Source organism: Etheostoma spectabile, chromosome 16, assembly GCF_008692095.1.
Source record: "Etheostoma spectabile isolate EspeVRDwgs_2016 chromosome 16, UIUC_Espe_1.0, whole genome shotgun sequence".
NCBI lineage: Eukaryota > Metazoa > Chordata > Actinopteri > Perciformes > Percidae > Etheostoma > Etheostoma spectabile.
Window position 1 is genome coordinate 24,808,181 of NC_045748.1, and position 10,658 is coordinate 24,818,838.

Consider the following 10,658-nt stretch of genomic DNA (forward strand, 5'->3'; position numbering starts at 1 on the left):
CTCCGCAGCGCTGTGGAGGAGGGTCTGGCCGTGCGAGACCACTGACGCTGTTCCTGACTGTGTTGTTGCTGTGTTTCAGCGGTGGTCAGTGCCATCCCGGTGCCAGCTCTGGACTCCTCCCAGTATCCGGGGATCCTGCCTTCCCCTTCCTGCGGCTTCACTCACAACAAGTTCAGCCTGAGACCGATGCCTTTCCCAAGCCTGACCGTGGACAGAGGATACACTCCAGGTACTGCAATACTACTACTACTAACACTTCTGAGAATACTACTAATACAAATGTAGAGACAGAGATGCACGCTAGCTTTGGTGAGATTCAACACTAAGGTTTTCTTTCACTTGTCCAGTCGGGCAAGTAAAAATATATTTTACTATTCTGCTGGCCCCTATGTAATTCTTTTTTTCCGAGGAAAAATTTTGAAAAAAAGTTTGAAAAGCACTAAAAGTGAAGCAAGATGTGGGCGGAAAAAAAACATCAAAAGCATTAAGCGAAAACTTGCTTCTAGAAGGGCCAAAAGCACATTCATATCAAATGATTAGCATACACTGATGCCCAAACAGGCAAGTGGAGCAATCGGGCAACCCTTATTGTTGAGCACTGCATTTTTGACATTTTATTTTTTAAATACTGCTACAGTATGACGGTTGATGGTAAATCCCCCCCCCCCCCCCCCCCCCCCCCCTTATTATGGTCAGAATCCTAATCAGAAAATAGGTTTATTTCAAAAGTAAGTTACGCTTACAAAAGAAACATAGTAAACAATAATATGAACTGAACCATAAATACAGCAACAAATATATATACAGTATATAAAATGGCTGTTTTAGGAGGCTGAATGGATCGAGTGCAGATTGTGCAACAAAAAAAGTAAAGAGTGCAATGAATGGAACGCCATTGAGTTCAGTCGGTCACACATTAGAAGGGTTATTGTCACGTTTCCATTAGCGACGGTAGCTGGTACTTTCTTTGTACCACCTCAAGGTCGAGATTCCCAGCGAGCTGAGCCAACGCGAAAAGGAGGAGTTGAAACACTGCACACCACTGATGTAGAAGGAAATATTGCATTATTTGTAATATTCGATCAATAGCAACTATAATATTTTATATTCACTTGACGCAATTTTTTTAAAACTACAGCGTAGACAACTTATACTGCGCTATACAGTGGAAACCCAGCATAGGGAGCGGGACTTTTACATAGCCAGAAGTACTACAGAACCACTAGGGATAAATACCACAGCAGCTACTACTACTGGTTTACTAATATTCAAAGTTTCAGTGGGTTCTTATAATGTCAATTTTAGGCATTAAAAAGTGAGGTGTTGTGTTCTAAGTCTTTAACTATTTTAAACTGGTCTCCCACGTCCATGGAGCACTACCTCTTATGCTCATTGAAATTCTGTCGCTAGTCCAAATATAATTCCCTGTATTACGACTGCAAATGAGACCAACATGCAACCCAAATTGCCGCCCCTCTAGACACCATCATTCCAATGAGGAAATCGGAGAATTGTTTCGGAAAAAATTTTTTGGACTCTTTTTATGTTGTGATAGAGGTCTTAAATTTCATTCGTGATGGTCTTAAAAAGTCTTGAATTTGACTTCATGAGACCTGTACAAACCCTGTTATTGCCATGGTAATGATTATTGTAAATGCATCCCTATTATAACTAGTGATACCATTGCTATGGCCACTGCAACAATTAAAAAATAACATTACATGTAACAAATATTACAACCTCAACCTTTTATAAATACAACAGAGCTTACACTGCAACATCTTAATCTTTCCAGCTGTCCCTCCACTGTATTCTCCCTCTTCCTCCCTCGTCTTTAAGCCAATTTTGCAGCAGAGCTAAATACTAAATGACATGGTGGGGAGCAGTATTTCAGTAATTGGCAAATTCCTGCTTGGCTTGTGTCAGTGATTTAACACAGCAGAGGGACGGGGGGAGGCTTAAGTCATTGAATTAGCCGACACAGCAGGGGAGCTGACAGCAAAACAAACACTCACAATGAGCTGGTGAGTGGTGGTGGTGGATTTCTGAGGACCGTGGTTAACTGCTCCTCAGATCTCTGCAGGGTAAATCCAGACAGCTAGCTAGACTATCTGTCCAGTCTTGAGGACTTGGTTACCTGGTCCCTCATCTCTTCAGGTTAAATCCAGACAGCTAGCTAGACTATCTGTCCAATCTAGGACTATGGTGACCTGGTCCTCAGTCTCTGCAGGGTAAATCCAGACTGCTAGCTAGACTATCTGTCCAATCTGAGGACTATGGTTACCTGGTCCTCAATCTCTGCAGGTAAATCCAGACAGCTAGCTAGACTATCTGTCCAACGAGGACTATGGTTACCTGGTCCAAGATCTCTGCAGGGTAATCCAGACAGCTAGCTAGACTATCTGTCCAATCTGAGCTATGGTTACCTGGTCCTCAGATCTCTGCAGGTAAATCCAGACGCTACTAGACTATCTGTCCAATCTGAGGACTATGGTTACCTTGTCCTCAGATTCTCTGCAGTTAATCCAGACAGCTAGCTAGACTATCTGTCCAATCTGAGTTTTCTCTCGCACGACTATTTTGCAGCGGCTCCGTCCCCGTCCAAACCCTAGCACCGCCCATGACGATTGTGATTGTGGTTTAAAGAAATGCCAATAAACCTGAGCACATTTTTCTCCTATCCCGTGATGCCGGGGGTGCAGCCAGACCCTCCTCCGCTCCACAGCGTGTGGATGGTCGGGCAAAGTGAGACTATACAAACAATGACTGCTGGAAATCCCTCGTACACATCATTGCTCTCTCGCCCACAGAGATCATTCAGTGGTTCAACTGATCTGGGATCCTGAGCCTGACATTTTTTTTTTTTTAAATCTGGCTTGAATGCATCACTACGGAAGAGAATTAGCGCCACATGACTTATTTTCTCAGAAAAGTCTAAACTAATTTTTTTCTGACTTTTTTAACGTCTAAAATTATAATTTAAGTTAAAAAAAAGAAGAAGTCAGAACTCAATAAACTTTTTAACATGGGCCCCTAACCCTCTTCCGTACACCATTTCTCCGATGCATTTGACACTTGGCTAAATGCTATCCGCTCTGTGCGGGGCCGTGGTTACACATGTTCTCACTGTAACTTTTGTGATCAGATGCGCCAGTTTGGAAGTGTGTGTCCACCCTTAACACTTCACTGCAACTTGCCTGATCAGAGCGGGATCAGAAGTATTTTTCCTTGCAGATATAAAGTTACTGCCCCACAACAGGTGCATCCATAATGGCTCCTGTTGGTGTTGCTGTGCTCCAGCCCCTTGTTGTTAATGATGACTGGTGGCTCACAAAGCTCCGCTAATTCAGTGATAAACCTATGTCATTTCCTAAAATTTCTCCTCAAAACAATCAGGCTAACCCTAACCTCCACAGGCTTGTTTAAAGCTGACAAATTTTTAATACGTAGGCCATAAAAAACTGATGTTTGCAACTACAATTCTGAGTTGTAACTACAAAAATCTGTTTAGAATTATCTTGAAGGTCCCCTGACCTGGTGCTCTGTGACCTTAGTGGTCCCTAATACTGTATCTGAAGTCTATTTTATATAATAATAATAATAATACATTTTATTTAACAGCGCCTTTCTAACACTCAAGTACGCTTTACAGAGAATAAGAGACAGATACAGGGAACATAAAAGGTAAGTAATTAAATACAAAACAATTAAACAAAAACAAAACAACAAAAACAACCAAACAACAAACCAGGAACAGTGTATTTACAGATAACGAGCTGGACAGATGGGTTTTAGTCTAGTTTTGAACAGAGGGGAGAGAGTTGATGTGCGGAGGTCGGGTGGATGAGTTCCGAGCTGGGGAGCAACGCTGAAGGCTTGCTCTCCCCACGGTGATGAGTCGAGCATGGGGGACGTGAGGTGGAGGGAGGAGGAAGATCTGAGGAGTGGGGAGGGGACGGCAATGTGTAGGAGTTCTATAGATATGGAGGGGCAAGTTATGGATGGCTTGAAAATATGGAGAAGGATTTTAAATTGTATTCTGAATTGAACCGGGAGCAATGGAGCTGCTGAAGAACGGGGTTATATGATGAAATGAGGGGTCTGGTGATGACACGAGTGCTGAGTTCTGAAGGAAGTTGAAGTTTATGGAGGGATTTTTGAGGAAGGCCAAAGGAGAGAGTTACAGTAGTCAAGGCGGGAGGTGACAGGCTGTGTAAGGATGGAGGCAGTGTGAGTGTAAGGGAGCGACGGAGGCGGTTAATGTTGCGTAGGTGGAAGTATGCAGACCGGCAGATAGTATTTAGGTGACTGAAAGGAGAGGAGGAATCGAGATGACGCCCAGACTCTTGACCTGAGGGGAAGGGAACAAGGAGTTGTCGATGGTAGAGAGAAACTATGATTTTGGATAGGGTGGACTTGGTGGCTACGAGGAGGAGTTCGGTTTATATCACGTTTAGTTTAGGAGTTTGAGGTGAACCAGTCTTTTATTTCAAGTAGGCAGTTAGTAAGGGACAAGGGGGGGAGCGGGAGGTGGGTTTGCTGGATAAATAGAGCTGGGTCGTCTGCGTAACGTGAAAATGAATGTTGATTTGCGGAAGATATTGCCAGGAAGTAGGTAGTGATTGAAAAGGAGGGGGCCAAGAACTGAACCTTGAGGGACGCCTAGTAACAGGGGAAGGGTGGGATGTGAAAGATTGAGTGTGAATAAACTGAGTGCGCGAGAGATATGAGCGAACCAGTCAAGGGTGTGAGAGATGCCGAGGGAAAAGTCTATTGAGGAGAATGGATGAGAAATGGTATCAAAGGCCGCACTGAGATCGAGGAGTGATAGGATGGAGATGAGTCCGGAATCAGCTGTGAGGAGATCATTGGTGTATTTTTATAAGGGCAGTTTCAGTACTATGGGAGGGGCGAAAACCAGACTGGAAAGTTCAAAAGACAGTTAAGGGTAAGAAAAGCATGGAGTGAACAGACACTATTTTTCAAGAATTTTAGAAATAAAGGAAGATTTGAGATAGGACGAAGATTATTAGTTGTGTTGCGAGCCAGGTTTTTTCAGAATCGTGAGACGGATGCTGTTTTGAAAGTGAGGGGACAATACCAAGAAGAGAGAGAAGAATGAATAATGGTGTATGAAGGAGATGAGGGTGTTAGACAGGTTTTGACCAGAGCTGTGGGGAGGGGGTCAACGAGAACAGGTGAGGACTTGGTTTACGAATGAGATCAGAAATTTCGGAGGGGGTGGGCAGTAGAGAAAGCCAAAATGACTGGCTATTGGGGAGGGGCAAAGGTGGGGGAAGGCAAGGGGGTCAAAATTATTGCTGGTGAGATGGTTGATTTTTCATTAAAAAAGACAACCATGAATTACAAGTTTCAACTGAGTACATGTGAGAATGCAGAGAATCAGGGGGATTAAAGGTCTTATGGATTATTGAAAAGAGACCTGGAGTTTCCTTCGTTGGAGCAGATGAGGTCAGAATAGAAGATTGTGAGTTACGGCTATGAGTTTGAGTAATGAAGAAGATGAGATAATACATTCTTGTGAATGAGAGACCAGTTTTTTTATAGAGGCGTTCAAGTTGGCGACCCTTGGCTTTCATGAGCGGAGCTCAGGTTGAAAACAAGGGGCAGAGCGGGGAAAAGGACACAGATCGGGTTTTGAGAGGGGCAAGGAAGTTGAGAATATTGCAAAGTCCAGAATTTAATGGTGACAGGTGTCTGGAGAGGAAAAATCAGGAATAGGCAAATGTCATGTGGAGGATAGGATGTCGTATTATGTTTTTGATATTACGAAAAGATATCTGGCGGACTGGCTTGATTAAGAGAGAGAACAAGAGATTTGAAGGACAAAGAAATGATCCGAAATGTGAACATCATCCAGAACAGTTGAGGGATTAAGCCAAGCAGCAGATTTAAATTCCAGTGAATGTCTTTATGTGTGTGGGGAAGTCAACATACTGATGGAATCCAGAAACTGTCAAGACAGGAGGTAAAGTCTTTGGTGAGTGGGAGATTTATTGTCAATGTGAATATTAAAATCACCAAGGAATGACATTAGGAGAGAGAGTAGAGAGGTGGGTAATAGTATGGAGAATTCGTTTAAAAAGTCGCTGTGTGGTTTGGGGGGGCGGTAGACTGTGGCAATAACTGTGGGAGTAGGACCAGGCAATTTAAAAACAAAGCATTCCATAGAGCGGAAAACTGGAGTGGAAACTGGCAACATATAGACCTTAGTGGTCCCTAATACTGTATCTGAAGTCTCTTTTATATAGACCTTAGTGGTCCCTAATACTGTATCTGAAGTCTATTTTATATAGACCTTAGTGGTCCCCTAATACTGAATCTGAAATCTCTTTTATATAGACCTTAGTGGTCCCCTAATACTGTATCTGAAGTCTCTTTCCCAAAATTCAGCCTTAGTCCAGAATTCCAGCCACTAGAGCCGGTCCCACAATCAGCTGTCCTGAGGATGTGCCATTTCTGTTTATGTAGCTATTGAGGAGTGGGGGGGGGGTTCTTTGCTGTGTCTCAGTGTGGCGGGGAGAGGATGCTATTGCTCTGGTTAATCTACACGGAGCTCTTCTTTTCCGTACTCTTTCTCTCACATGTATCTCTAGATAGAAATGGGCATTCTCTCAGCGTGAAGACACTTAGCCGATGTAAGGCACAGAAACGCCATCGACTTACTCAAGAAAGTAAAGGATTTCTTCATGCGGGAGGATAAGGCCGAAGTTTTAGAATCTAGCAGTTGAATTATACTGTTTTAAAGATACAATAGCCTTTTGTCATGTAAAACATGAAATTGTTTCTGCTTTCATGGAAGAAAGATGTATCGGAAAAAACACAGACTGTAGACAAACATGACCATGTATATATCTTCTATCTATGTGTACAAATACACATGTTGAAGGACCACAGGCCATGAAGCATGCGGTAGAAGGTCCATGCAGTCTGGCTTTGCATTTACATTCCTGACAAACGCTTTCAGTCCCAGGGCAGTCCTGCAGCAACAGTAAATAACACAGTGCCATATTTACTCATCATATCACTGCCTACATCTACGCACAAGCTGTCTACGAAAAACCCTAAAGTGCTTGAGGGATGTTGAGGCAAGAATATTCACACGTTTGTTTTTTATGTACTCCAAATGAGTATTCATTCCTTACAATAATTGGATGTTTTGTCTTTCGCCCTTCCCTCTCTTCCCTTTCTCCCATCCCCAAATTCACCCCAAACACCTCTCACGTCAATTCTTTTCACCTCCTTACTCCCTTCATCTCCTGTTCCCTCTTCCTCAGTGATGCCTTCAGACACCCCCACCAATCCTCTCCTCCAGCAGCAGCCTCTGCCCCAGACGGCTCCTCCGCTCCTCCCCGGCTCCTCTGCACTGCCCGGGGAGCATATCCTGGGTGTGGGCTCAATCCCAGGGGCCCCTGCTGCTGCCTCTGCGGAGGAGTCCCAGGCCGCGAGCACTCGGACCATCCCAACGGCCTGTGTGCGGCCCACGCACCCGCTACGGAGCTTCACCAACCCACTGCTGCCTCCGCCCATGGGCACCATCGACCCCAAGGTGTACACCTCCATGTTGCCGCAGTCCAGTGAGTACAGCTGATTGTTTCCCAAATAATAAAGACCAGGGCTGTCCTTCCATTAAAATGGTATGATTAATCGCTGAGAGACAGAAAGCATTTAAGTCCCGCCCCCCCCCCACCGGAGGGGAAAAGAACCCCCCGCTCCCCATTGACTTGTAATCCATGAAGATGCCCACTTGTCAGTGATATCCTGGATGCAGGGGATATGTCTCTGCCCCACCTCCAATATTTAGAAGAGGGACATTTTGTCACCCACACATATCCTTCCCAACAATTAAACCATTTTAAAAGTCTTACAAAGTCCTAAATTTCAAGATCTAAATTTATAGGCCTTAAAGAGTCTTACATTGTGTAAGTATTGTGTTCTAGGTCTTAAATCATTTTTAAACAGGGCCTATTTTTCCTACAACCATGCAATGCTACCTTTTTGTGTACCGTGTTGTTCTAGTTCTTACTCTCACTTCTGCTGTGTAACCTGGATGCAGCGTTGTTTTGTTGCGTCTACTTTTCTTTTTGCATCGCTTCTTTTTTCGGGGTTTGTGTGCTTTTCTTTCTGTACTTGCAGCGTGTTTATGTATTTGGTTGTGTTGTGTGTCTTTGCAGTGCGTTTGCTAAAGGCCGCACATGTGTAGTCATTTGAATAAAGTCGTTTTCTTAATTTGCATGTGTTGTTTTAGTAGCAGGGCGTTTGGCCCTGCCGGCCACCGGAGGATCCAGTTTGTTTTGTCCGATTCCAGCGCCTCTTGGTGGAGGCTGTATTCTCTCTGCTCAATACTTTATTCATGGAGGCTAAATGTGTTAGCCTAAGGCTGTTGCATGGTGTGTGTGTGTGTGTGTGTGGGGGGGGGGGGGTACAAGATGCACTGTATCTGGCCTCAACATAGCCAGAGGGTTGGGTCTGATCTGGACTGACCTCCCTCTATTTTCTCTTTATGTTACTTGTCTGTCTCTAGAGAATGTTCACCCCTCTGTCTGTCTCTCTCTCTGTCTCTCTCTCTCTCTCTCTCTCTCTCTCCCTCCTCCTCTCTCTCTCTCTCTCCTCTCTCTCGTTTCAATTGAAATTAGTTTATTGGCATGAATGTCAGAATTAACAATATTGCCAAAACAGCAAGGATAATAATGTGAGAAGAAATACATACATACAGTAAAATAAATCTGTATACTTTTAAAGCTTCCCATATTACGCTCATTTCTCAGGTTAATAATTGTATTTTGAGGTTGTGCCAGAATAGGTATGCAAAAAAGTCAAACTTTTATCAAATTCAAATAGACGCTCAGAAAAGAAATCGGCGGTGGTGTTTTAAAAAAAAAAAACAGTTATACTCCACACTAGGATTACAATATCAGACAGATGCTTTAAAAAGACGCCAAGCGTGAACACGGCCTAAGTCTGTATTTTCGTCACAGTGGCGCGTCCAGTTGGAGCTTGGTTGGCCTTTTATCGCAATCTCCAACAGCGAAGCTTGGACAGGTGCCTTTGGCGTTTGTTATTGACCCAAAAAGTCTCCGTTAGCGTCATACTGAGAGGCGCTTGGTCAAAACTCTTGGCGTCACTATTCGACGCTCTGGGTCGACTTACAAGTGTGTTTAGTAAGGTTTTTTTTCCACCATGGGACGAGGCTCCAGAGAGGAACTCTACTGGAGGGATGAACATGATTAGTTCAAAAGATATTCCCTCATTCCCTCTGTTTTCTTTACTGTAGTCTTTCTTGTTCGTTTTATATTTCTGTTTTTTAGATAATTGTATCTCTCTCACCTTCCGTGGCTCATCCTGTCATTCTCTCTCCGATGGCCTGCAGCCTGGTGAACAGTACATATGATGCCTGGATAGTACGTGGAGGTGGAGATGTTTTGTTGTTTTTCTCTGTGTGTGTGTGTGTGTGTGTGTGTGTGCGTGGGGGGGGTTATGTATACTTCCATTATGGCTCTGTTTACACGCCCAGGTGGCCTCAGATTAACATTGATTTTCAGCTCATGGAAACCTTTTGCTCAGAAATAGCGAGCCTGCGGCGACACACACCTCGCCTCCCTGTGACCCTCCAACCCCCCCTCCTCCCCTTGCTTGGCATTGCTATTGTACCTCCCCCAACAGCCCCCCTCCCCCCCTCCCCCACCTCCCATCCATCTCTCTTTGGAGGAGGGGGGGAAAAACATACATGTGAGCGATGGCGTTTGATGTTCATTGTTGGCCTTGTTGGTGTGTTTATCTGAGCCTGAATGACTCCCTCGGTGAATGGAATCAGATGTTTTCAGCGTTTAATTGGATTGTTGTGGCGAGAGGGAGAGAGGCAGGAGCGGTAGAGAGAGAGAAAGACCTGGACAGACCTGGGGATTGATACTCCAGTTTGTGAGATGAATAGAGAGCTTCAAAGGAAAGAGGTTTACCTGACACTAGCTATTTCTCTAATATACCTGGGGTTGGGTATCGCTTGAGTTTTTCCGATACCAGTGCTAAAACCATACTTTGAAACCGATAATTATCCCAATTCTTAAAAAAAAAGAGCACAAAAAAACAATCGGCGACAAAATCGGCTCGTTTGTTGCAAGGCCCTATGGTCAAAATTAGATGATTTTTAAAAAATGTAACAACTGTAATCGGCATTGGTGAAACAAGCTACAATCTAAGTTAATGGGACAATCGTGCAGCTTGTATTTACCTTTACAAAAGTGCTCGTTTTGTCACTGACAGCTCGGATTGAAATTGACGACATCATGGAAAGGATTTCTAAGGATGTCGACCTTTCTGTTAAAGAGTAAGATTCTTTTTTTTAACATTAAAAAACAGCTGCGAAATTGCTAAAGCCACCAGACTCCATGTAAGTAACCAGTAATTTTAGCATCGTAGAATACACTTCATTCAAAGTTTACAGAAACTAATAAAACTATGAAAGGATTTACACCATCAGGGGTACAACCATCACAACTGTAGTTTTGGTTGAAATAAACACATAGTTCACCAATTTACATGTGAAAATATGTGGGTTCCGTGGTGTTTTTGGCCTCCGTCGTCTTCCAGTCAGTTAACCTCATCCCTAAACGTAAGCTGCTTGGAAGGAGACGTTGGGG

The 10,658-nt window shown here is 43.8% G+C and overlaps 1 protein-coding gene across 1 annotated transcript in view; it reads left to right on the plus strand.

The window, feature by feature from the left end:
* dcc (DCC netrin 1 receptor) overlaps positions 1-10,658 on the plus strand; it is a gene marked incomplete in the record, with an annotated part of 396,097 nt that overhangs the window by 311,886 nt on the left and 73,553 nt on the right. Inside the window, 2 exon segments of the mRNA XM_032540171.1 lie at positions 80-229; positions 7,299-7,598. Of these exon segments, the coding sequence (XP_032396062.1) occupies positions 80-229; positions 7,299-7,598 (450 nt within the window).